Source organism: Pteronotus mesoamericanus, unplaced genomic scaffold (genome assembly GCF_021234165.1).
Source record: "Pteronotus mesoamericanus isolate MK-2021 breed Mesoamerican mustached bat unplaced genomic scaffold, CSHL_Meso_final contig_20, whole genome shotgun sequence".
Classification (NCBI taxonomy): domain Eukaryota; kingdom Metazoa; phylum Chordata; class Mammalia; order Chiroptera; family Mormoopidae; genus Pteronotus; species Pteronotus mesoamericanus.
This window is the reverse complement of record NW_026555085.1, coordinates 559,529-582,945: the sequence shown is the minus strand read 5'-3', so window position 1 is coordinate 582,945 and position 23,417 is coordinate 559,529. Positions and strand designations below refer to the sequence as shown.

Here is a 23,417-nt window from a genome sequence, read left to right as displayed (position 1 = left end):
CAAAGGCAGGAAACTTCTTTCCAAAATACTCTAAGAAACTCATCCATATGATTTTTTTGGTGTCAATAACTGTTTTAGTTGAAACCCACATATTTTGGCTCTGCCCTGCTAGGACAGGCCACTCAGAGGAGAGGTGGTTATCATTTTGAGTGGTTAGAAATCTTGCCCCACTCTACTCCTTTTCTGTCTGTTTTTGTAGTTGGGTGGTTCTCAACCAGTCCCTCAGGAACATTTTGAAAATGCGTAGGCTCTCTTTTTGTAATTATGACAATGGAGGAGGGCACAACTGGCATTCATGGGTAGGGAAGGGGTATAAGATAGTCTTCAAAGTGTAGCCTGAATAATGAAGAATTGTCCCTCACCCAGATTCTCAAATGTCCCATAGGACAATTCATGTAGGTGAAACCTGTGCTTAATTATGAGTCTAAAATTTAATAGTTTAAAAAAAGTTTTAATATACAATGAACTGCCTAGGAATGCAGTTCCAGTTCTGTGTAAATTTAGAGAAGACTGACTTTGCTAGGAGAGCTGTTCAACATTTTAAGTCACTTCACTGATGGCAACGTGCTGGAAGTAGTCTCACTTCTAGTAGATGTGTGCAGCAGCTCCATCCCCATGGCTCTATGGATAACTACAAGCAGCTGCGTGCTTATCCCAGCTTCTAGTTCAGGCAGGCCTCAACATTCACATGTAATAATATTGTGTATGTTATTTAACTACAAATTACTTTTCACTTCCCTCTATGTTATAGACAGGGAAGGATGCTGGTTCTTTTAAAGTTCTTGTTTGTAGGTAGGCTATATTGTCTATGAATTTCAAATCAGTATAATAAAGGAATCATTACAAAATATTTGTTATAAAAAAGGTTGAGGATTGAGAATCTCAGTTCTGATCAGTCTCACAGTATCTGGCTTTCTCCCACCTCTTTCCCAGGACTAGCCAGAAAGAAGTGGGGTTCTCCACCCCCGCAAAAGAAGACCCCTGTCTCCCAAAGTCACTCACTTGAACAACAGCTACACAAGCAACGCGCGCGCGTGCTCACACACATACACCTTCCACCACCAGACCTAGCTAAGAGCCTCTAGAAATGTCGAAAGGCCTGCCCTTCCCCCACTGTCTCCAGAGCTTCCAGTTACTCCTCAGTGAATAAAGATTGATTGCCAGGCCCTGTTGGACTGCAGAAGATGATGCAGGTTCCTGCCCACTTCTTGGAGGCTCTTTTGTCTTTGCCTTTTTTTTTTTTAACCTCTTACTATCTCAATTTCTCCCCTTGATAGTCCTCTCCCCGCGTTCCTTTCCCGAAGCAGGCAAATAAATATCAATGCTGCTGAACCCGTGGGGCCACTCTGGTCTCCCGGCTTCTCTTCCCCACTTAACTTCTGTCGGCGCTAAGATGGCTCGGGGCCTTCACCCCATCTCCTGCCCTCCTCTCCGCTGTCTGACCCTGGCTTCTCCTTCCTCTCCCACCTGTCTCCTTTTCCTCCTGGCCTCTGCCTTTCTCCTCTCACCCAGATCCAGTGCTGCCTTCTCTTTGTGCAACGGTCTTTCTTCACCTGCATTCTAGATTCCCTGTCTCAGAGCCAGCTCCTGCGCCCTGGACTCGGCTTTCCTCGCCCCCACCGCAGCGTCCAGCGGCCTCGGCTGTGGGTCCCCGTGTAGGTCGCACGTGCACTAGCGTTCCCACGGCTCCACCACCGCCCCCTGCCCTCCATCTCGCGCTCTCTGCGGTGCGGGGTGGGGCCGGGGGCCGCTGGCCGGGCGGCTTCCCGGGCTGGGGAAGTGGGAGGGGCCCTCCTTCCCCGCAGCGTTCCCCTCCCCCGCTCTCCCTCCCCTCTGTTTCCCAGCTCTTCCCCCTCCCACCCCCCCCACCCCGCCCGGTCTTCTACCGCACCCTCCCTGTCCCTCCGCCCAGGAGCTTTCCGGGTCCCCGGCGCCTCCTCCTTCGCTCCCGGCTCCCGGCTCCCAGCTCCCAGGGCCTCCGCCGCCGCCCCGGGGAAGGAGAGACGGGGTGGGGTCGGGAAGAGCTAGAGAGGAGGCCGAGACCCTGGCTGAGCCGTCTGGGCTGGATCCGGGATTCTAGTAGGAGGGTCGGGAAGAGGGAATTGGTGGAAGGGAGAGGAGGGAGAGCGGGAAGGAGCGGTCGGGCCTGGGGCCTTGAGGCTGGGGACAGCCAGGGAGATGGGCCAGAGCGCCGAGGTAGGAGCCGGGGCCCCCGAGCGGGGCTGGGAGGGACGCGGGGAGGGCCGAGCCGGGGACCCGAGGCTGGGGGAGAGCAGGGGCGGCGAGGAGGCAGTCGGGGACCTGGGTTAGCCCGGCCGCAGAGCTACTGGGGATGGGGAATAGGAGGTGGTGAGAGGTGGAGTCCCGGGAGGGTGGAGGGCCCAGGGAGGCTGGAGGAGGGTGGGGACAGGCTTTCTCTCCTCCTCTCCCCTCACCCGCCGGGGCTCCGCCCCCGCCTCCCTCGCGGGGCTCCGTCCTCCTACCCGTGCTGGGTCCGGTCGGAGAGTCAGGTCAGAGCCTGGGAGCTTCGGTAGAGGGGCCAGGCTACCTGCGGGTCCGGGTGGTGCCGGCGGGGCTTGATGAGGTCCTCACAGCCGCCTCTCACTCAGATGTTGTTGCTGCTGCTGCTGGCTCTGCTCTTCCTCAGCCCCCAGGGCGCGGGCGGGGCGCAGACCCCCAACGCCACCTCAGAAGGTGCATCCTTCTCCGGGGACCTCCTGCATCCTTCCACCTTTCCTGGTCCTCATACCTGTCCCGACCGTCAGGCAACCCTGTTTGCTTAGCCCACTGGACTACTCCTGACTGCCTTTCTATCACCCCACATCAGTACTCTCCACCTTTCTGTGACCCTGTGTTATTTTCTCAACAACACCCCTTTTCTGGCCCCACGTTACTACCCCAGTTCTACCCCTCCCTTAGTTCTACGTTTCTCCCAGGTGGCCTTATAAGACCCCCGTCTCATTTCGTCCTAATTCAGCTCAGATGTCCTCTTTAAGCCTTTCCCACGACTTCTCAGTTACTTTTCTCCTTACCCCTAACCAGCTCCCTTTCCTCCTGACTTGTGGGCTCTTTAATTAGACTTAACTCTGGCTCATTACTGTCTGTCCAGAGTTCTCTGAGCAGAACATTATGCTCTGAGCAGAGTTCCGTTCCGTACCCATCTACACTCGGACTCTCCAAGCATCCCACCCCATGCCCTCTGTCCTCCACCTGCCCATCGACCACTCCGTAGGCTCTCCTGCGTTTGTGCCCAGTAACTCTGCCTTTTCATTTTTTACCACGGTTCCTCTCTTTACTCCTTCTTACTCACCCCTCAGGTTGCCAGATCATACACCCGCCCTGGGAAGGGGGCATCAGGTACAGGGGCCTGACTCGGGACCAGGTGAAGGCTATCAACTTCCTGCCTGTGGACTATGAGATTGAATATGTGTGCCGGGGGGAGCGCGAGGTGGTGGGGCCCAAGGTCCGAAAGTGCCTGGCAAATGGCTCCTGGACAGATATGGACACACCCAGTCGCTGTGGTGAGTAGCCTCCCAAAGTCCCTTCTTCAAGACCATTCCTCTCCCTTTCTCAAATGTAACATTATTGTTTGCAAGTCAGCACTTGAAATCCAGTGTAACTAAATTCACAAAGACATTTATTGTAAGAAGGACTTAATTGTGCGCAGAGTGAGGCAGTAAAGTTAGCAGCCTGCACATTTCATTTCATCCTTCCTTCATTATGCCACCGGCCATTGATAAAATAACCTGATTATTCATCTTGGGAGTTATTTTCTTGGAGGATTATTAGTGGCAGATTATGCAAAAACATTCTAAGGTGATTTCGTCACATTTCTGAATACCTGTCTCCAATGCAGAGACTGCATACCTAAGAAACAGAATCCAGTTTAACATTAATACAAGCCATCTAGAATTAGAAAGGCAAATCTGATTGTGCATCTAAAGTCACATACATCCACCCATCTCAAAGCAAGAGAACCGCCTACTGAAGAGATGCCATTTTATGTGCTTATAGCTCCATCTTGGGTCCCTACATGGCAATGCTTTTTCCTTTTTTCCTGTGGGAATGTGTGGATGCTTCCATGGCTAAGGGAAGACTGGAAGCTGAGAGGCCAATCCTTTTTACAATGGACTTCCTGCACTGTAGGATGTTTGTGGGTCTGAACCCAAAGCTGAGCCTCCTGCTCTCTCAAGGGGAAGGAGCCTTCTCCAACCTGCTTCTCTATTTTCCTGTCTCTCCACAGTCCGAATCTGCTCCAAGTCCTATTTGATGCTGGAAAATGGGAAGGTGTTCCTGACGGGTGGGGACCTCCCAGCCCTGGACGGAGCCCGGGTGGATTTTCGGTGTGACCCTGACTTCCATCTGGTGGGCGGCTCCCGGAGTGTCTGTAGTCAGGGCCAGTGGAGCAGCCCCAAGCCCCACTGCCAGGGTGAGGGGAACAGCTGCCTGCATGCAGCTGATGAGAGCATAGAGTGGGCTGGTAATGGATGAGAGTATGGGTGCTATACAAAACTGGGGCTTTGGGGAGGCAGAAGTGAAAGCCCAACTCTTTCCTCCATCCATCTGCCTCAAACTTCCTCCTGCAGTCCTCAGTTTCTGCTTTACCTATGATGGGTTGGGGCTTCCTTTCTTTACCTTTATCTTTTTATATCTTCTCCCTGCTCATAGTTCTTGTGACTCACATTTTCTTTTTTCCATTATGAATCTCACCCCCGTCATCCTTTGTAAGATTTAAATACTCCAGTTTTCCCTAGCCTTACTCCCTTTGTCTAAACTTAGAACTTCCTATGCATAAACCCCTTCTAGAATTGATCCCTCTCCATTCATAGTATAACTGAATTATTATACAGACCTAGAAATAAATCATGTCATACTTAGAAAAGTTAATAAGATGGGAAAGAATGTCTGGCATTCTTTCAAATTATCAAAGCAAATTATCAAAATAAAATTTAAAAGGCTTAAAACTGGCAGGCAGAACTGTCAGAACATTAAGAACAACCCAGGGATGGGGGAGTCAGCCCTCTTCTATAACCTCCCAGACAACCTCCATCATTCCCCGAAGGAGTTGGTCTTATGTCCATCACCTTTTCTGCTATCTAGTTTGGAAAATTTCCCCCTTTCTTGGTCATCCAGATTTTCCCTCTGCAGCCTCTTCTCCTGGGATGCAGGCATACCTTTTGCTTCCTCTACCCTTGTAGACTCTTTCAACATTCCCAGATTCTCAGTTAATTATTCTGCATGTAGTTTATCATTCCATTCTGGAAATTAGTCCCATCAAGGGGTGGGTTAACTATGAAATGAATGAAATTTAAGCTTCAGATTTCCTCAGTTACATAGGCCTCTTCTTGTGCTCTAATAATGTAGAGGGCTCTAATAATGTGTTCACATGGTCATAGGTATTTTATAAAAATTGCATAAGTAAAATATTTTAACAGCAATAGCTTAAAACCAATTGTATTTGTAATTGTTTTCTCTAAAAGACAGGCCCCCCACTTTTATAATATTTAGGCTCTACAAACCAGGATCTGTCCATGTATAAGCCCTTGGCATATCTGTCTCAAATTCTGCTGTCTTTTATGAAAAATAAAAGAAGAAAACCAGGAAGTCCTGACCCACAGTCCCCCTTGCTCTTATCCAGACACCCTCCCCTCAGAAAGGCAGCAGAATCTCCCCCTCTCCCTTGTCTTGGGCATGAACAGTGTGGGAGGGGGGCTGGGGATGAGGCCAGGGAAGCTGGGTGCCAGTGGTAACTCTTCTTTGATCCCGTCTTTCCTGCTGCCAGTGAATCGAACACCACACTCAGGTGAGCTGAGAAACCCTTATTGCCTGCACTGTAATAACCTGCCCCATTGCTCTTCATACCCCCCAGCCCTGGGATTCTGTCCCTAGTGTACTTCTCCTACCTTCCCCCAGCCACTCCAGTTTGCGGCTGGTCCTCCTCTTTCCCTACTTGTTTCCTGCCTCTAGTCCCGGTTTTCGGCGAGGCCATGGTCCCTCTCATCTCTCTGCCTGGCTGCGATTCCCCGCTGCGCCTCCTCCTCCTAGACTGCTTAGGCCATAGGGCAAAACCCCAGCAGGGGGGCTGCAGGATTCTGTGATACTCTGAGCTTCCCCGTTGTCTTTCCCTTTGGGGTTCCTGCCCGCCCCTCCTTAGGACTTCACCTGAGGACTCAGTCCTTCCACCTTTCTCATCCCTGGCCCAGCCTCATCTCCCTCCTTCAGCTCCTCCCTTACTCGTTCCTTCCCTCTCAGTGCTTCTCCCAGCACTCTTTCACGGCTTCCCAGCACCTTGTTTCCTACTTCTGTCTTTGTCACTCTCCTTTGCACCTTCTTCCCCACCCAGCTATCTCTTTCCAAAACCATTTCCATAGCCCTCCGCCTCCCAGCCCTCACTGTTCACCATCTATTTGCTTCCCCATTGAGATGGTCTAGCCTGGCCCCTTTCCTCCAGTGTCCCACCCCTCCTTCCCTAACCCACTCCTCTCCCTTCCAAGCTCCAGCCTTCCAGGGCTCCTTGCCACGCACTCCTGGCACGCCCCTCCCATTCTTTTTTCCTTCCCCAATGCTCCTTCCTTGTCTATTTCTTTCGACAAGGTGTCGCTGTCTCCCTGTCTTCCCCTCCCCTCTGCTCTGGCTGTTGTTCCCACAGTTGCGCTCATCTCTATCCCCGCCTCCCTTTTCCCTCCTCGACTCCTGCCCCCATCCCCGCCACGTCTCCGGTGACGTCAGAGCCCCCTTCCAGCCCCACATCTCTCCCTCCTCCCCTCCGCGGGTCAGTCGCGAGGAGAGTCCGTGGTGGCTCGCGGTTTTCGGCAGTGGCCGTGGGGGGCCTTAGGAAGCCAATCTTTCCTGCTTCTTCGAGGCCCTAGTACCCACCGCTCCACTAAACCAGGGATGGAGAGGCCTCCTCGACACCCCTTCAGCAGCCCTCCCCAGGACAAGTGTCCCCCCTGAGCTTCCCCTCCCCAAGCAGCTACCTCCTACCCTCTCCCTCCCTGCCATGGGTCCGGGGGACGCTTCTACCCGGGTGGGGTGGCCACTGCAGCTCCTGGTGGCGATAGCTGTGGGGGTGGCTCCGGTGGTGTGGGCCTCCCACTCCCCCCATCTCTCTCGGCCTCACCCGCGGGTCCCCTCGCACCCCTCCTCAGATCGGCGCGCCGTGTACATCGGGGCGCTGTTTCCCATGAGCGGGGGCTGGCCAGGGGGCCAGGCCTGCCAGCCCGCGGTGGAGATGGCGCTGGAGGATGTGAACAGCCGCAGGGACATTCTGCCAGACTACGAGCTCAAGCTCATCCACCACGACAGCAAGGTAGCCCTGGACATGGGAATGGACGGTGGGGGCGGGGGTTGGGGAGCAGGGGCCAGGCCATCACAGTCTGAGTCACTTCTGGGATATACAGGTGGACCTCCCATGCTAGTCACTCCCATGTGTGACTAGCAGGAGAGGTGCTGGGAGTGCAGGAGCTTGAGAGTCACAGGGGCTGGAGGTTCAAGATGGTTAACCACATTGCATGGTAGATACTCCTGCTGTCAGAGACCCACGGAAGTGCTTGGGTGTGGGGAAGCTGGTGATGGATTTAGGGTACAAGCAGAGCGTGATCTTCTAGGGAGTGAACTAAAACTGGGATGGGTTGGGGGATGGAGGGAATGTCAGAGGTGTGGAACTGTATGGGGTTTACATGGTAACTGTATGGTGGTAAACATGGTAACAAGGTAAATCTTGGCATCAGTTTTGAGCTGGAAGGAATAGGGACCAAATGAGAAACATTTTGAGGGACTTGATAGCTCTAGTTTATTTGTCATAAAAAAACAACATGATAGCGGAGAGCCCCACCTGACTTCACATCCCTAATCCTGTGGAGAATTCCTGGACTGTAAGACTATATAGCATATGTGGTTGGGGGGAAGGCTAATTAATGGTGAAGGGATGGGCGGAGATACTGGGAAAATGAATTGGATTAAGGCCCACCTGGGAGCCCCCACAATAGTGTGGGGCTCGACAGGAATCAGTATACAGGCAGCAGAACTGGACTGGGAAGGGATGGCAGTGTAGGGGGCAGGAGACAAGGAGGAAGGCTGAGCAATGAGAGATCCTGGCACATCCTGTGGAACTTAGTATTGTAGCCTCTAAGATGTGAGATGGGAAATGGGATATAGGGTTAAAGAGGTGAGGAAGAGGGAGGGGGAAGATAAGGAAAGTTGGGTCTAGATGTAGTAGGGGATGGTCCTGTAAGATTCCCTTCCCTCTCCTATCTCCTACCTAAATAATTGAGAGTATGGGGAAGGATGTGATACAGGGAGGAAGGAAATTTGGGACCTCACATTTATCTCCTCTGACTTGTATCCCAGTGATTTAAGGGATTAGGGGAGACTGAAATAAAGTACAGAAGAAAAGATTTGGTGACCTCATCTCTGGGTGAACTGAGGATTTATATTCATGCTTTAGAACAGTAATCTATATCTAGAAATAGGTATGTGAGGGAGGAGGGGCAGAAGTGGGGTTGAAGGAAGAGGGCTTAGGGAGAAGAGGGCACAAGGGCTTGGAGAGGGAACTTCAGGTCTCTGACACTTTCACAGTGATTTTCAAACTTCAGTGTACGTAAGAATCACCACAGGACTTTGTTAAATATACAGATTCTAATTCCTTGGTTAGGGATGAGTCCCAAGGATCTGCAGTTTTACCAATAAAAATCTGTCTTGATGGGTACCTATATAGCTAACCTTAGATGTTAATGGGAAAAGTAGGAGACCTCAGGAAGAGAGTTTGGTTTTAGGGCAGGAAAGGCAGAGTAGGAAAGAGGGTCAGCTAATCGAAGGGTCCTCCAGGAGAGCAAGAGAAGTAGTTGGCTATGGGAGTGGGACTATAGGGAGAGACAGAGGGATGGATGTAAGCTTTGTGATCAGAGATCACAGGGAACTTAGACTCATCCATGATGACAGGTGAGTCTCTGGAGGTGTTGGGGAGCAGATGGAGGACCTGAGAGAAGGGAGATGGAGGCGCAAGGGGGCGATGGAAAGGCACGCAAACTGGAATGTGTCATTTCCTGCCTGCAAATCTGGATCCTTGCAAGAACAGGAGAGAGGGAGGACAGAGGAGATGTTATTAGGGAGGGGTGAGAATCCCAAGGTAGAGGAAGACTGCAGGAATGCATTGGGTGTGGAAGAGGAAAGGGATGTGAGAAAAGGTAGGGAGGGATGCAGTCACAAAGGAAGAGACATTGGGGAGCATATATTGCCCTGTTTGTATGTATCTTATATATGTTCTTATATGTCCTCATTGTTCCTAACCACCTTTTCTTCAGGGAAGAAAGGGAGGGGCATTGAGGGGCCTTGAGGGAAGCTGGGGTAGGATCTGGAGTAACAGATGCTGGGAGAGGGCAAGCAGGTGGGACCTGAGAATATAAAGGTACACAAAGATGCCCAAGTAGGGGAGATGGGGAACCTAAAAAAAGCAGCCATTCAGCACTGCCTTTTGCAGTGGGGACAGGTAGGCAGCAGAGTTCTGGGTTCATGGTGGTTCTTCAAACTCTGCCAGCCTCCCTGACTCTACTTTCTCCAACTTCCCATGGTGCCCCAAATGTCAGGGCTCAGTGGGAAGTGAGCAGATGCTAAGGGGCCTTCTTTATTTCCTTGCAACTTGCCCTCCCATTTCACCTTCCCCAGTTCCCTGTGTCTCCTTTCTGTGTCCCCTCTGGGACCCCACTGGATTCCATTTCTTCTCCACTTCCTTTGGGGCTCCAGCAGCTTCTGAAATGTCATCTTTCAGCAGGAGGGCAACAGGCAGTTGGAGACCCATGGCTCTTCCTCCCCTACATCCCCTCCTCCCAGCATTCCCTTCCTCTCTAGCTGTCTGCATTGACCACTTTCCCATCTCTTTGAGCACCCCTGAAAGTATCTAATTTCTTGAGCATCATTCTACTTATTCTCCCTGGTTCTTCCCTCATCCTTGTTTCTTCCCCCACCCTTGAGTGTCTCTTTTTCTAATGGATCCATCAAATGTCAGGACCCAGCAGGAGGGGATGGATGCTGAGCTGGACTCCCTAGTGGACTCATTCCTGTTCTGTCTTGTTTATCACTAGCCCCTAAGCAGAAGAGGGAGAGAAAAAAGGAAGGTGGGGAGAGGGAGTTTCCAGAGGTGAGGGAGGAATTTTCCTTAACTGGCTTTGAGGAGCTGTCTGGGGACTTGGGGAGAGTTTATTCATATTTCTGCAGACTCTTCTATCCAGAGATGTTTGGAGCATTGAAACAGAGTAAGGAGTAGGAGTGATGGAGGGAAGGTGGTAGGGATATCTGGATGAGCTAGAAGGAGGGAAGAGGTACATGTATTTATACTGACCATGGGGTGTGGAGGAGAAGGTATGTATGGGTTAGCACCAACTGGGGGACAGAGAGGATATTTAACAGGTGCGGGGGACTGAGAAGACAGGAAGAGATGCTAGGAAGGAGAGGAACATGGCAATAATGACAAAAGGGTATCAGCGGAGGGATGGGTATTTGGGGGAAGTAACTAGGTTTTGTGGGAAAAATAAAAGAGAGAGTTACAGGGATGAGAGGAGCCCCAGGAGAGCCTACCTCTCCCCACACCCCATTTAGTGTGACCCAGGTCAAGCTACCAAGTACCTGTATGAGTTGCTCTACAATGACCCCATCAAGATCATTCTTATGCCTGGCTGCAGTTCTGTCTCCACGCTCGTGGCTGAGGCTGCCAGAATGTGGAACCTGATTGTGGTAAGTGGGGCTTGGGGGTCAGAAGGCAGGCCATTCTCTTTTGGGTGTATTTAAGAGGACAGCTTCCAAGATTCGGAGCCCTTTGCAGACCAGAACTTATTGACCTCCTAGCAACAGTGGTCTGACTGTGCTGCAGCCACCAGAAGGAAATGTAGTCAGATCAGGGAAGGAGCATCCAGATTATGAGGGTGTGTGTGCCTTTGAGAATCGTTTCCTTGGGCAGAAGCAGAGGCACTTGAAGAGAGTGGGCAAGGTTGGGAGCTCTCTTGGCAGTTCTTGGTGGAGTCCTCAGATGACGTACCCTGTTGTCCTATTCCTGTCCTTCATAGCTTTCCTATGGCTCCAGCTCACCAGCCCTGTCAAACCGGCAGCGCTTCCCCACATTCTTTCGAACTCATCCATCAGCCACGTTGCACAATCCTACCCGTGTGAAACTTTTTGAAAAATGGGGCTGGAAGAAGATCGCCACCATCCAGCAGACCACCGAAGTCTTCACGTCGGTGAGGAGGACTTGGGTAAACGGGCATTCACTCCAACTCCAGTGCAGAGAGATGTGACATGGAATCCATTTTGGTGGGAAGATCTTGATTCTTTGTCACAAGAAAACACATTCCAAGGGAATTAAGTGCATGTTCTTTCTATAGCCAGAGGAACGAACAAGTTTAATTTTCAGGATCCTCTCCTACTTTTTGGTTTTAGGGCTTTCCCCCCCCCTTGGATACTTTGTTCCCCAGACCGATAGTCCCTAAATGACCCAGTTCTATTAAAGTAGGTTCACTCCAAAGTCAGAACACAGTAAGGGAGAGAGTATGTGATTAAGAACCCAGGTAGCAGATTCTAGAGGTGTTCATGGAGGTCGTGGGTGGGTATGAATGGGAATAGCAGGATGGAGCTATGGAAGTGGGTACAGGCACAGAGAGGGAGGAGAGAGGGAGAGAAAGATGTGGAGACAGAGTCATGTAGAGAGTGCAGGAAAGGGAGAGAGAGAGAAAGAGGCAACGGGTGAAAAGACAAACATGTGAACATGGGTCAGTAGCTGACTCAGCGAGATGCTGACAAACAAGGTGAGGTGGAAGTAGAGAGGAAATACATGGTCTACCTGAAGGAGACAGCTGGCTTCCTCTCTTAAGTCTATTTGAATCCTCTATTCACTCTTACGTTCAGTGGTCCTTTAATCCTTCCCCACCCCCACACTTTCCCTTAGTGATGCAAGACATTCTTCTCTGATTCTTTTGTCTGTCTGCTCACTTGCCTCTTGAGAGTGACATCATCTTGTCTATATTAGATGCTTTCTTGTCTTTCCCTGGTTCCTCTGTTTTCTTCTCCCCTACTTTTGCTGTCAGTGGTAAGAGGGGGTGAGTGGGTGTGACTTGTCTGGACACAGAAGCTTAGGAGGGTTCCCCATGCACCTCCTCACTTGGGAGCTATATCCTGAGACTCCAGATGCTTTCCTTTGAGTACTCCTTAACAGAGGGCGCTGAAGGAGGAAGGTTCACACTGCTGCTGTTCCTTTGTTGACTGTGCAATTGCAGGTAAGATCTCTGGTATTTGCCCACTGTGCACCCCATCTTTTCTCTATTTCTCATTCCCCCTCAAGACTCTGGACGATCTAGAGGAACGAGTGAAAGAGGCTGGAATTGAGATTACTTTCCGCCAGAGTTTCTTCTCAGACCCAGCTGTGCCTGTCAAAAACCTTAAGGTGGGATGGCTGGGAATGGCAGGATGACAGTGGTGGGTTGGAGAGGAGAGTCAAGTTGGGGAATGTTGCTTTTTTTGTTTTTAAAGTGAGATATAATTGACATATAACATTGTGTAAGCTTAAGGCATACATGTTAATCTGATACACTTTTAGATTACAATGTAATTGCCACCATCTTGGCTAACTCCCCCATGACAGGCATAAATTTTGATTCTGTGAGACAGTAACATCTCCTGGGGAAGTTTATCTCCATCTTCCAGTTGACATCCACCACCTATTGAATAGAACTGTGCACTAAACACTTCGGGTCAGAAAATCACAGCTGTAAGGGGGCTTGGCTTCACCCCTCTGGTGTTTTAGATGCACTTAGCATTGTTTCTCTCTTCATTCTATAGCGCCAGGATGCCCGAATCATCGTGGGACTTTTTTATGAGACTGAAGCCCGCAAAGTGTTCTGTGAGGTGGAGTTGGAATCTGAAGAGGGAGGGGGACTGGGCAGGCTCTTTGCCTTGGGTGTCTCATAGGATCTCTCTCCGCATCTCTGCTGAAGTTGATAGCAAATGATCTGAGGTGATGATAAATACGATGTTCCCGTCTGTCAGCTTTGACTCCCATCTCTTGACTTCTCACACTCATGACATGGATGTCGCTTTCTTACCACTTTGAGTTTCCAGAGGAGCCTATGGATCCCATCTTTCCATACAGGCTGGAAAAGTCCACTTGAAAATAGAAGCTAAGGAGGAATTTAGGAGGAGTAATAGAGCCTTTCCTACCACCCCACCAAGACTTGTAGATTTCTCTTTTCTGTTCTCTGCTCTTCTTTGATTCCCAAGAGACTGTATAGTGGCAAGTGAGGTAAGAAAAAAAATGAAACAAAGACTCAGCCCTCTCCTTCTTTGTATTTAGGTGTACAAGGAGAGGCTCTTTGGAAAGAAGTATGTCTGGTTCCTCATCGGGTGGTATGCTGACAATTGGTTCAAGACCTATGACCCTTCCATCAACTGCACAGTGGATGAGATGACTGAGGCAGTGGAGGGTCACATCACCACTGAGATTGTCATGCTGAACCCTGCCAATACCCGCAGCATTTCCAACATGGTGAGATTGTGGGGACTTAGAAGCTGGCACTTGGGCAGGTAGGGAGGACTGAGAGAGCCTTAAAGGGGAGCGGAGCAGGTGTGGAGTTTGGAGGTACAGGGGGGCAAGGGGCCTCTGCCCACTTTGAACGTCTTTTTGCATCGTATTTCCTGTGAAATACGATGCTTCTGCTCTGTCTTTCTTGGGCAGGGAAGAGAGAGGAGATCAGAGTGGCTCAATGAGCAGAAGGGCTGTTCATGGAAATGAGGAGCAGTTGGCAAGAAATGAAATGGGGGAGAAGTGTTAATGATAATTTATCAATAGATGCTATATACGCAAGCACACTGAGAGGAGCACTGTTCCGGGGCAGAAATACATTTTATTTTCTTGGTGACTTTAGTTGCTTTATATTCACTTATTTTATTTTATTTTTAAAAATTTTATTTATTTATTTTTAGAGAAGGGAAGAGAGGGGAAATAAGAGGGAGAGAAATATCAGTGTGTGGTTGCATTTCACATGCCTCCTGCTGGGGACCTGGCCTGCAACCCAGGCATGTGCCCTGACTGGGAATCAAACCGGCAACACTTTGGTTCGCAGTCCAGTACCCAATCCACTGAGTCGCACCAGCTAGGGCTATATTCACATCTTTAAAAAAATTTTTTTTAATTGATTTGAGAAAGAGAGGGGAAGAGAGAGAGAGAGAGAGATGTTTATCAATTTGGCTTTTTACTTATTTATGGACTCTGACTGGGGATTGAACCTGCAACCTTGGCATAGTGGGATGGTGCTTTAAACAACTGAGTTACCTAGACAAGGTGCTTTATATTCACTTCTGGTTGATGCTCAATTAGCTTGGCTCCTGATGCTATTTAAATGATCTTCTTATAATTTTAGATGTAAAGGGGACTTTTGAAACTGTTTAGCTCCAGATAGCTGGTTAGTGACAGACCTAGAGCTAGAAGGCACATCCTCTGATTTGGGAAGGCTGAGGCATCCCTGCAGGTGTAGGGCACAAGTGAGTAGGCTGTGAGGGGAAGAGACATTACATCTTAAGGAATACAGAATCTTGGGTGAACTGGATAGGGCTACTTGTGTGTCTGTTCATTATACCAAGGGCAGCCCCAAGTGTCCAAGCTTAGGACAGACTGCTAGGGGTGAGCTAATAGTTATAAAGCCCCCCAAAATATCTCATTAAAACAAAGTTGTAGTAATAATTGCTTTTGTGTAGTAAACCAGGAGCTTGCATACATAATTTCAGTGATCCTCACAGCAATACTCTGATGTAGATTTTCCATTTCCATTTTATAGACCAGGAAGCTGAAACTCAGAAAGGTTAAGAGACTTACCTGTATTACTGAGTGGTCAGGCTGGGACTGAGTCTTAACTGAATCAGAGTCCAAACCACTCTGCTCCCATCACCTTCCATGGGAAACCATCAAATCTTACTAAAAAGTGTTTACTTTTATTGGCTAATATACTCTTTAGGTGGTGGCAGTTTGTGAACAAAAAAGAAAGAAGATTCAGGAAGTTTATTCTGGCAGTGTGTTGTGATGGAAGGGTCAGTCGTTTGCCCTATGGGCTCTGTCCTGGGACATTCTAAGGGACTCTATATGTGAGATATCTTGGTTGAAAATAAGTTGGAAAAATTCTGGAAGGTCACTTCTGATGAGTCATCCTTGAGAACCTGGGAAAGTGGAAAAGCTGGTAACTGAAGTTTAAAAGGCTTATTGGTGCCCTGAGCCTGGGACCTTCCAGTTGTGGCTTCTCACAGGAAGCAGGAATGTGGTTAGGGATATGAAGGGACATTTGGGCAGAATGAATTGGATGGAGGATTCCTTCTGGCTTTTGGTCTCTGGAAAAAGGTGGTGCTTGCCTTTCAACTCATAGGGCTTCTAGTGACACCAGGCAAGCTCAGTAGTCTAAAACACCTGGGGCAGAAGCCAAGATTTACCAGAGGGTAGAAGCAACCTTAACTAACTAACTAGGGGAGAGATTATAGGACCAAGAAAGCGGATCAGAAGCAAGGGTTGGTCTTAGGGGCCCAGAGCCATGATGATTTAGAAAAGAAGCAGAGTTGCCTTTACTCTACGTAAACTTAAATTAAGATTAATTTTATTAATCTTAAATTTAGATTAATAGTTATGAAAGTTTAGCTTCCATTAGAATCACCTGGAAGGTTAATTAATATACAGACTACTGGCCTTTTTACTTGGAAGCTCTGATTCAGGGATAGGCCTGGGGTTAGGGTTACATTTCTGACAAGTTCCCTGGGGATATTGATGCTTCTGTTTTGGAGACTACATTTTGAGGACTGTTGGTTAGAGCAGTGGTTTTCAACCAGGAGTTGCAATATCTAGGGACAATTTTGGTTGTCACATCTACACTCTAATGGGTCAGCCAGGGATCCTTCTAAAACATCCTACAATGTACCAGGCAGTCCCCCACAACAAAGAGTTCTTCTGTTCCACATGTCAGTAATGCAGAGACTGAGAAACCCTGGCTTAGAGAAAGTGTCTTTAGGAGTTAGATGTGGAAAGTGAGCCAGAGGGGCTCTGGAGAAAGGTTATAGCTCTGGGCTAGAGGGGCAGGTAGGTGGTAGGGGTAAAACTTTGAGTAAAATGAGTAAATTATGATTGGATACAGGTCCCATCAGATCTGGGGACAACATAAAATAAAAACATACCTCAGAGTACATATTTTAGATCACTGTCGAGCATTCATTCTCACATACAGAAACAGCCAGACATGGCTGTGAAAAAATTAGTATCATAAATTCGCACTTACTTCACTAATTTCTATGGATTATGGAATTTTTATTGTTCTGTTTTTCTTAAGCTGCCTAGTAACATTTCCATTTGAAAATTGACGGTTCTATCTTTGACAGCCCAAGGGGGAGAGATGTTTTTGGTAACTATAGTTATGTGGGGGTCAGTGGTGCTACCAGGGCCAAGTGTGTTACTGGTAGTGACCTGGAGCCAGCAGGATGTGAAGGTAGCATCATGCAGAGCAAACGAGTCCCTCCCTATTGGGTGATTTTCTGATGTAGTATTTACTTGGAAGTGCAGATTGTTAGAGTCGGAGGCTGAAGGACTACTCAGAAAGCCTCAGCTTGCCCTGGCCAGGTAGCTCACTTGGTTAGAGCATTGTCCTGATACACCAACTTGGTTTGATGAGGGCACATACGAGAATCAACCAATGAATGTGTAAAGAAGTAGAATAACAAATTCATGTCTCTCTCTCTTTCCCTCCCCCTCCTCTCTCTTAAAAAAAAATCAGTTTAAAAAAAAATTACAAAAGAGAAAGAAAAGCCTCAGCCTAACTGCTGCCTGCTCAGTAGGTGCTCTAGGAGAGAGGCATTTCAGCCTACAGAGGCAGTGTAGAGCGGTTAGGAAGAGTAGGCACTTTGATGCCAGGCTGCCTGGGTTTGAATCCTGCTATGCACTAGCAGTACAACTTCAGACAAGTTGAACTTTTCTGGGCCTCAGTTTCCTTATCTCTAAAATGGGCCATAAACCTCATTAGATTAATGATTAAATAAGTTTATATATGTACCTTAAGAAAGTGCCTGGTACATTGTATGAACAATATAAATGTTAGTAGGGAGGGAAGATATTACTGAGACAGTTCAACAAAAGAATTAAGAGAACTTGGTGATTTGAAAGAATGTAAACCTACAGAGATGTCTAACCTTTTGGCATCTCTGGGCCACACTGGAAGAACAGTTGTCTTGAGCCACACATTAAATACATTGTGACATGTGATCACAAAAAAATCTCATAGTGTTTTAAGTGAATTTATGGTTTTGGGTTGGGCCACATTAAAAGCCATCCTGAGCTGCATGTGGCCCATGGGCAACAGGTTGGACACCTCTGGAGGTGATTCTAAGAATTTATTCTTGTGTACTGGGAAATGTTGGGGAGTGAGGAGAAATGAGCTTAGACTTAGATATTTTTAATTTGAGATCATTGATCATCTCACCAAGCTGGATTATAGAGCTGAGTAAGAGTGTCAGAGATGAAGTTAAGAGAAAAAAATTCACAAAGATGTGAATTCACAAAAATTATTTCATACTCAGTATTTTTTATATGTATTATTTCATCTTGTAATAACTTTTCAAGGTGGTATTAATCCCATTTTAAAGCTGAATAACCAACTACTAAGGTTTAGTGACTTGTTTGAGATTAATAGCAGGTAAATGGATTAGGTAGAATTTGAATTCATCCACCTATATTTATGCATCCAATGAACATTGAAAAGATACTTTATTTTTATTTTAAGCAGCTTAAGTTCACAGCAAAATTGAGAGGAAGGTGCAGAGATTTCCCTATGACCCCCCCGCCCTTATACATGTATAGATTCCTCCATTATCAACATTCCCCAGAGTGGTCACAATTGATGAACCTACATTGACACATCATTATCACCCATAGTTTACATGAGGGCTCATTCTTGGAGTTATACGTGCCTTTTTTTTAAGTACATTTTATTGATTATGCTATTACAGCTGTCCCATTTTTTTCTCTCCTTTCTCCCCCTCTGCTCTGCACCACACCTCCCTCCAGCTTTCCATGGGTCATATATATAAGTTCCTTGGCTTCTCCATTTCCTATATTATTCTTAACCTCCCCCCATCTATTTTGTACCTACCAATTATACTCCTTAGTCCTTGTACCTTTTCCCCCCATTCTCCTCCCTCCCCCTCCCTGCTGATAACTTTCCATGTGATCTCTATTTCTGTGATTCTGTTTCTGTTCTAGTTGTTTGCTTAGTTATTTTTTGGTATTGTTTTTAGGTTCAGTTGTTGATAGTTGTGAGTTTGTTGTCATTTTACCGTTCATAGTTTTTGATCTTTGTCTTAGATAAGTCCCTTTAACATTTCACATAAGGGCTGGTGATGATGAACTCGTTTAACTTTACCTTTTCTGGGAAGCACTTTATCTGCCCTTCCATTCTAAATGATAGCTTCACTGTATAGAGTAATCTTGGGTGTAGGTCCTTGCCTTTCATAACTTTGAATACTTGTTTCCAGCCCCTTCTTGCCTGTAGGGTGTATTTTGAGAAATCAGCTGATAGTCTTATGGGAACTCCTTTGTAGGTAACTGTCCTCTTTCCTCTTCCTGCTTATAAGATTCTGTCCTTATCTTTAGTCTTGGGTAATTTAATTGTGATGTGGCATGTTTCTCTTGGATTCAACTTCTTTGGTATTTTCTGAGCTTCCTGGACTTGAATGTCTATTTCCTTCACCAGATTGAGGACATTTTCATTCATTCTTTTTCAAATAAGTTTTCAATTTTTTGCTCTTCCTCTTCTCCTTCCGGCACCCCTATGATTCATATGTTGGAATGTTTAAAATGTCCCAGAGGTCCCTGAGCTGCTCCTTATTTTTGAAAATACTTGTTTCTTCAGGCTGTTCTGATTGAATGTTTATTTCTTCTTTTTGTTCCAAATTGTTGATTTGAGTCTTGATTTCTTTCCCTTCTCTGGTGCTTCCCTGTATATTTTTCTTTATTTCACTTTATATAGCCTTCACTTCTCCTTTTATTTTGTGGCTGTGTGCTTAGTCATTTCTGTGAGCATTCTGATTACCAGTGTTTTGAATTCTGCATCTGGTAGGTTGGCTATCTCCTCGTTGCTTAGTTCTTTTTCTGGAGTTTTGATCTGTTTTTTCACTTGGGCCATATTTCTTTGTCTTTGTACACCTGTTATGTTGTATGGGGCAGAGCTTTATGTATTCAGCAGGGTAGGGCAACCCACTTCTCTGTGTTGTGGTGCAGTATGTGGAAGAGGGGTCAAGGAGGGAACAATGCTGCTTGCTTGGCTCCCGCCCACTTTCGGTCACTTCTCTCGCTTTCTACAAGCAGGCTGTGCCCTTTCAAGTGCTGATTCATGGGTGGGTGGGCTTGTGCACATTCTAGGATCTCACGGGCCTCTCCTACGGACTCTTCTGTGAGACTGGGAGTTTCTCCCACCACCAGTGCAACCCCCACAGGTTTTTTCCATGAGAGGTTTTGAGGCTTTAATTTCCCATGCTGGAACCATGGATTGCACAGTCTGTCTCGCTCCCCAGTTATTCCTCCTGGCTTATCCACATGCGAATGTGGGATATTCCAGTCCACCAGCTGCTGCCTTGCCCACTTTGGTCTGCCAGCCTCTGCCTTGTTGTACATCCTTGTTGCCCCAGTGCCCATCTCCTCCCCTCCTACCAGTTTGTGTGAATGTTCCTTCTTGAACTCCTTGGTTGTTGGACTTCCATACAGTTCGATTTTCTGGCAGTTCTTGTATTTTGTTTTTAAGTTGGTTGGTATCCTTCTTTTGGTTGTATGAGGAAGCCAAGCATATCTACCTACTCCTCTGTCGTGGCTGGAAGCCTCTAGAGTTATACATTCTGATATATATATTTAGAGTCTGTCTGGAAAAAGTCCTGCCATTGTTAATATAATGAGAGTGGCTTGTGCCACATTGATATAACCTAGTAGCCAAGGGGAGTGGAGTGGAATGTGCATGCATGAATAATGACGACTTCACTGTACTACTTAGTGGGAGCAGTAGATACTGTTGAGTGACCATGTGTACTGTGTGGCCATCACATTCAAAGTGACTGAGTGAATAGAGCAACGAATCTGCATCATATTTTGCATTAAGCTTGAACATTCCTCCATGGAAACTATTCAGATGATTCAGAAGGCCAGTTATGGGCAGCTGGTGATTGGCAGCTTCATCATGACAGCACACCCACACATGTATCATATCTTGTGCCGAGTTTTTTGGCAAAACATCAAATCACCCAGGTAACTCAGCACCCCTAGAGCCCAGATTTGGTGCCCTGAAACTTCTAGCTTTTCCCAAAACTAAAGTCACCTTTGAAAGGAAAGAGATTTCAGATTGTTGATGAGATTCAGGAAAATATGACCGGGCAGCTGATGGCGATTGGGAGAATTGTGTGAGGTCCCAAGGTGCCTACTTTGAAGGGGACTGAGGTATCATTGTCCTATGTACAATGTGCCTTGTATCTTCTTCAATAAATATCTCTATTTTTCATATTACATGGCTGGATACCTTCTGAACAGACTATGTGTGTGTGTGTGTGTGTGTGTGTATCCATCATTATAGTATCATGCAGAGTATTTTCACTGCCCCAATCCAATGGACTTTCTTTATGGGCTGGGCATAATGCTGGGTTCTGAGGCTAAAGAGAGGAGTAGAGCTTGATCCTGTCCGCAAGGAGAGTACAGCACAGACCTGTCTGTCTTCAAAGCCCAAGCTGTTTCCATTGCAGCAGGGCTGTCTGTCCTTTGAACTTTATACTCCTTTGTGTCTCCAGAAAGTTGATTAGAAAGAAAAGTGAGCAGGGCATGGGGAATGGAGATTTTTATCTATTCTTCATTCACTTCTTCATTTCTTCCGTAGAGTGTGTGTGTGTTAATATATTCCAAATCTAAATAGAATGTGTAGTGCCTGTGTCTTACTTGTGCCTTGCCAAGAGGTGGCCACTGAGCCTTTCTGTATGTGGTTTCTGGGAGGTAAGGAAGGTCAAGTATGATTTTCTCTATTATAAAAGACATTTCCAAAAACTTAAAGCAATTTGCCTACGGTCATTTAGCTAAGCAAGGTGACTGCCAAGTATAGAAAGTCAGGTCTCTTGACCTATTTCATGAGAGTGTTAAAGGAGCTGTCATTCTATTTAGCTTTCTTGGAAAAAGAAAATTGAAGGTTGGAAGCAAGTGGTGTGGGTAGGGATTGAATAATAGGCTTTAAAAATGTTAGGGTTATTTCCACAGTACTCAGTCTTCTGAAAACCATCTAAGAGTCAGTGAACTGAAAACACATGGTGAAAAGGATCGATGCTAAACACAAGGTGAAAAGGAGGATGGTGAAAAGTCAGCATGCTAAAGAAAAATCTTCCAGGCTGACAAGTAGAGGAGGAAGGTTCGGTGCTACCTTTTCTAAGATCTTTCAGAATTGGAGGAGCTGTTTGGTCCTGGGTCAGTTCTATTGGGAAAGTCTGAATGAAAGCACAATGTTACAACTTTTCAGTGAAATATCCCTTCTCTTGCTTTTCTCTCTCTCTGCTTTCTGTCCTTTGCCATTTATTATGCAAAGTGTCTATTCATTAAACAACTCCAATGCTGAGTGAGCAGCTATGCACACTAATACCAGTGAACCCAGCTAATCCCTACTCTAGTCTAGTATAGCTTCTCATAGAAGACAGACACTTGGGCATACTCGTAGTTAAAGATTTTAAACGTACATGTGCTCAACATGACAACATGAACTTAAACAATCTATTCAAGTCAAAGTGTCAGAACCAGAATTAGATGCCACTTGCCCCTGATTCCCTCTCACACTCTGATTGTTTCCTCCTCAGACATCCCAGGAGTTTGTGGAAAAACTGACCAAGCGACTGAAAAGACATCCTGAGGAGACAGGTGGCTTCCAGGAGGCACCGCTGGCTTATGATGCCATCTGGGCCTTGGCACTGGCTCTGAACAAGACATCTGGAGGGGATGGCCGTTCAGGTGTGAGACTGGAAGACTTCAACTACAACAACCAGACCATTACCGACCAAATCTACCGGGCAATGAACTCTTCGTCCTTTGAGGGTGTCTCTGTGAGTTCTAGGGACTTCTTCACACTCTTCTATCCTCCTATTGAGAAAGAGACACCCTCTTTTGGAATCACGTGTTCTATGTCTCTCTGTTACCTCCCTATAATAATTGGTCTCAGACCAAGGAAGTAGGAACCCCCAAACCAGAAAACACACCAGGGACTAGAAGGGGAAAAAATTAGTCTCTTGTATTTCTTTCAGTCCTGTCCCTCATTTCTTTTCAGTCCAGATATTGATGAGTCAGATAAGAATCATAGGATTTTAAAAGAGGAAACAGATCATCTCCTATTCCTTTTAAAGTGGGGAAATTAGCATCCAGAGGGATTTGATGACTTGCTTAGGTCACACAGCAGAAGCCAGGTCTCCTGGTGCTCTCTCTATCTGAGGATTTCTCCCATTCCCATCTCATGGATGAAGCTTCTCTAAAGGATAGTTTCTGAAATCTAGGGTATGGGTATCTGGGGCATGTCCTATATGCAGGGAAATGCCATAAATAGTATTCATTCAGAAACTCAATTAACATAAAAAGCCTGAGGATTCAGAGTCTTTGATGTTCTCTCACTCTTGCCTTTGTCCTTTTTGTCTTCCTCCTCATGTTCTCCCTCAGGGCCATGTGGTATTTGATGCCAGTGGCTCTCGGATGGCATGGACACTAATTGAGCAGCTTCAGGGTGAGTATGGGGCCATGAGGAAATGGGGTGGGGTCATGGTGGCCAGCTAGGGCTGGGCTAGGACACCTGGTGGTATCATGAGACAGCCTGGGTACCTCCCTGTCTCCTGCCCTTCTCTTTTAACTGTGTTCATCAAGCTTTAATAATGATAATAATATAATAACAACAGTAAAAACAGCTCATATGTGGATGGATTTCTTTGAGTAGCAGTTGTTATGTTCTTGAAAAGTGGCATGAACTTTGGAAACAGTCTCTGTTTCCTCATTGGCTTTGATTTTTTTCTTTTTAAGAATTTATTTTTAGAGAGAGGGGAAGGGAGGGAGAAAGAGGAAGAGGAATATCAGTGTGTAGTTGCCTTTTGCATGCCCCCTACTGGGGACCTGGCCTGCAACCCAGGCATGTGCCCTGACTGGGAATCGAACCAGCAACCCTTTGGTTCACAGGCTAGCACTCAACCCACTGAGCCACACCAGCCAGATCTGGCTTTGATTTTAATTAAAGAAATTTCCTTTTGGTAGCTTGGATTGGGGCTCTAATGACCTGTTACTTGCATACCCATGCACTCAAGGAAAGCTGAATCTAGGAAATCTGCTATTTTTAAAGGGAATTTATAGAATTTTCTTGCTATGTGAGTAA

General features: G+C 47.0%; 1 protein-coding gene across 6 annotated transcripts in view; it reads left to right on the top strand.

Annotated features, from left to right (window-relative positions):
• The first annotated feature begins 1,637 nt into the window (after positions 1-1,637).
• Positions 1,638-23,417, top strand: part of GABBR1 (gamma-aminobutyric acid type B receptor subunit 1) — a 67,119-nt gene continuing 45,339 nt past the window's right edge. The window contains exons 1-13 of one of the 6 annotated variants that reach the window (XM_054568993.1): positions 1,638-1,655; positions 2,610-2,694; positions 3,318-3,521; positions 4,244-4,429; positions 5,783-5,803; positions 7,149-7,309; positions 10,594-10,728; positions 11,058-11,228; positions 12,326-12,427; positions 12,823-12,888; positions 13,334-13,525; positions 21,871-22,113; positions 22,718-22,781. In XM_054568993.1, coding sequence (XP_054424968.1) covers positions 2,610-2,694; positions 3,318-3,521; positions 4,244-4,429; positions 5,783-5,803; positions 7,149-7,309; positions 10,594-10,728; positions 11,058-11,228; positions 12,326-12,427; positions 12,823-12,888; positions 13,334-13,525; positions 21,871-22,113; positions 22,718-22,781 — 1,630 coding nt within the window. In that variant the 5' untranslated portion in view covers positions 1,638-1,655. Of the gene's footprint in view, positions 1,656-1,997; positions 2,197-2,579; positions 2,695-3,317; positions 3,522-4,243; positions 4,430-5,782; positions 5,804-6,753; positions 7,310-10,593; positions 10,729-11,057; positions 11,229-12,325; positions 12,428-12,822; positions 12,889-13,333; positions 13,526-21,870; positions 22,114-22,717; positions 22,782-23,417 lie in introns of those variants that run through there. The other 5 variants (XM_054568992.1, XM_054568994.1, XM_054568996.1 and 2 more) reach the window with 5 other exon arrangements.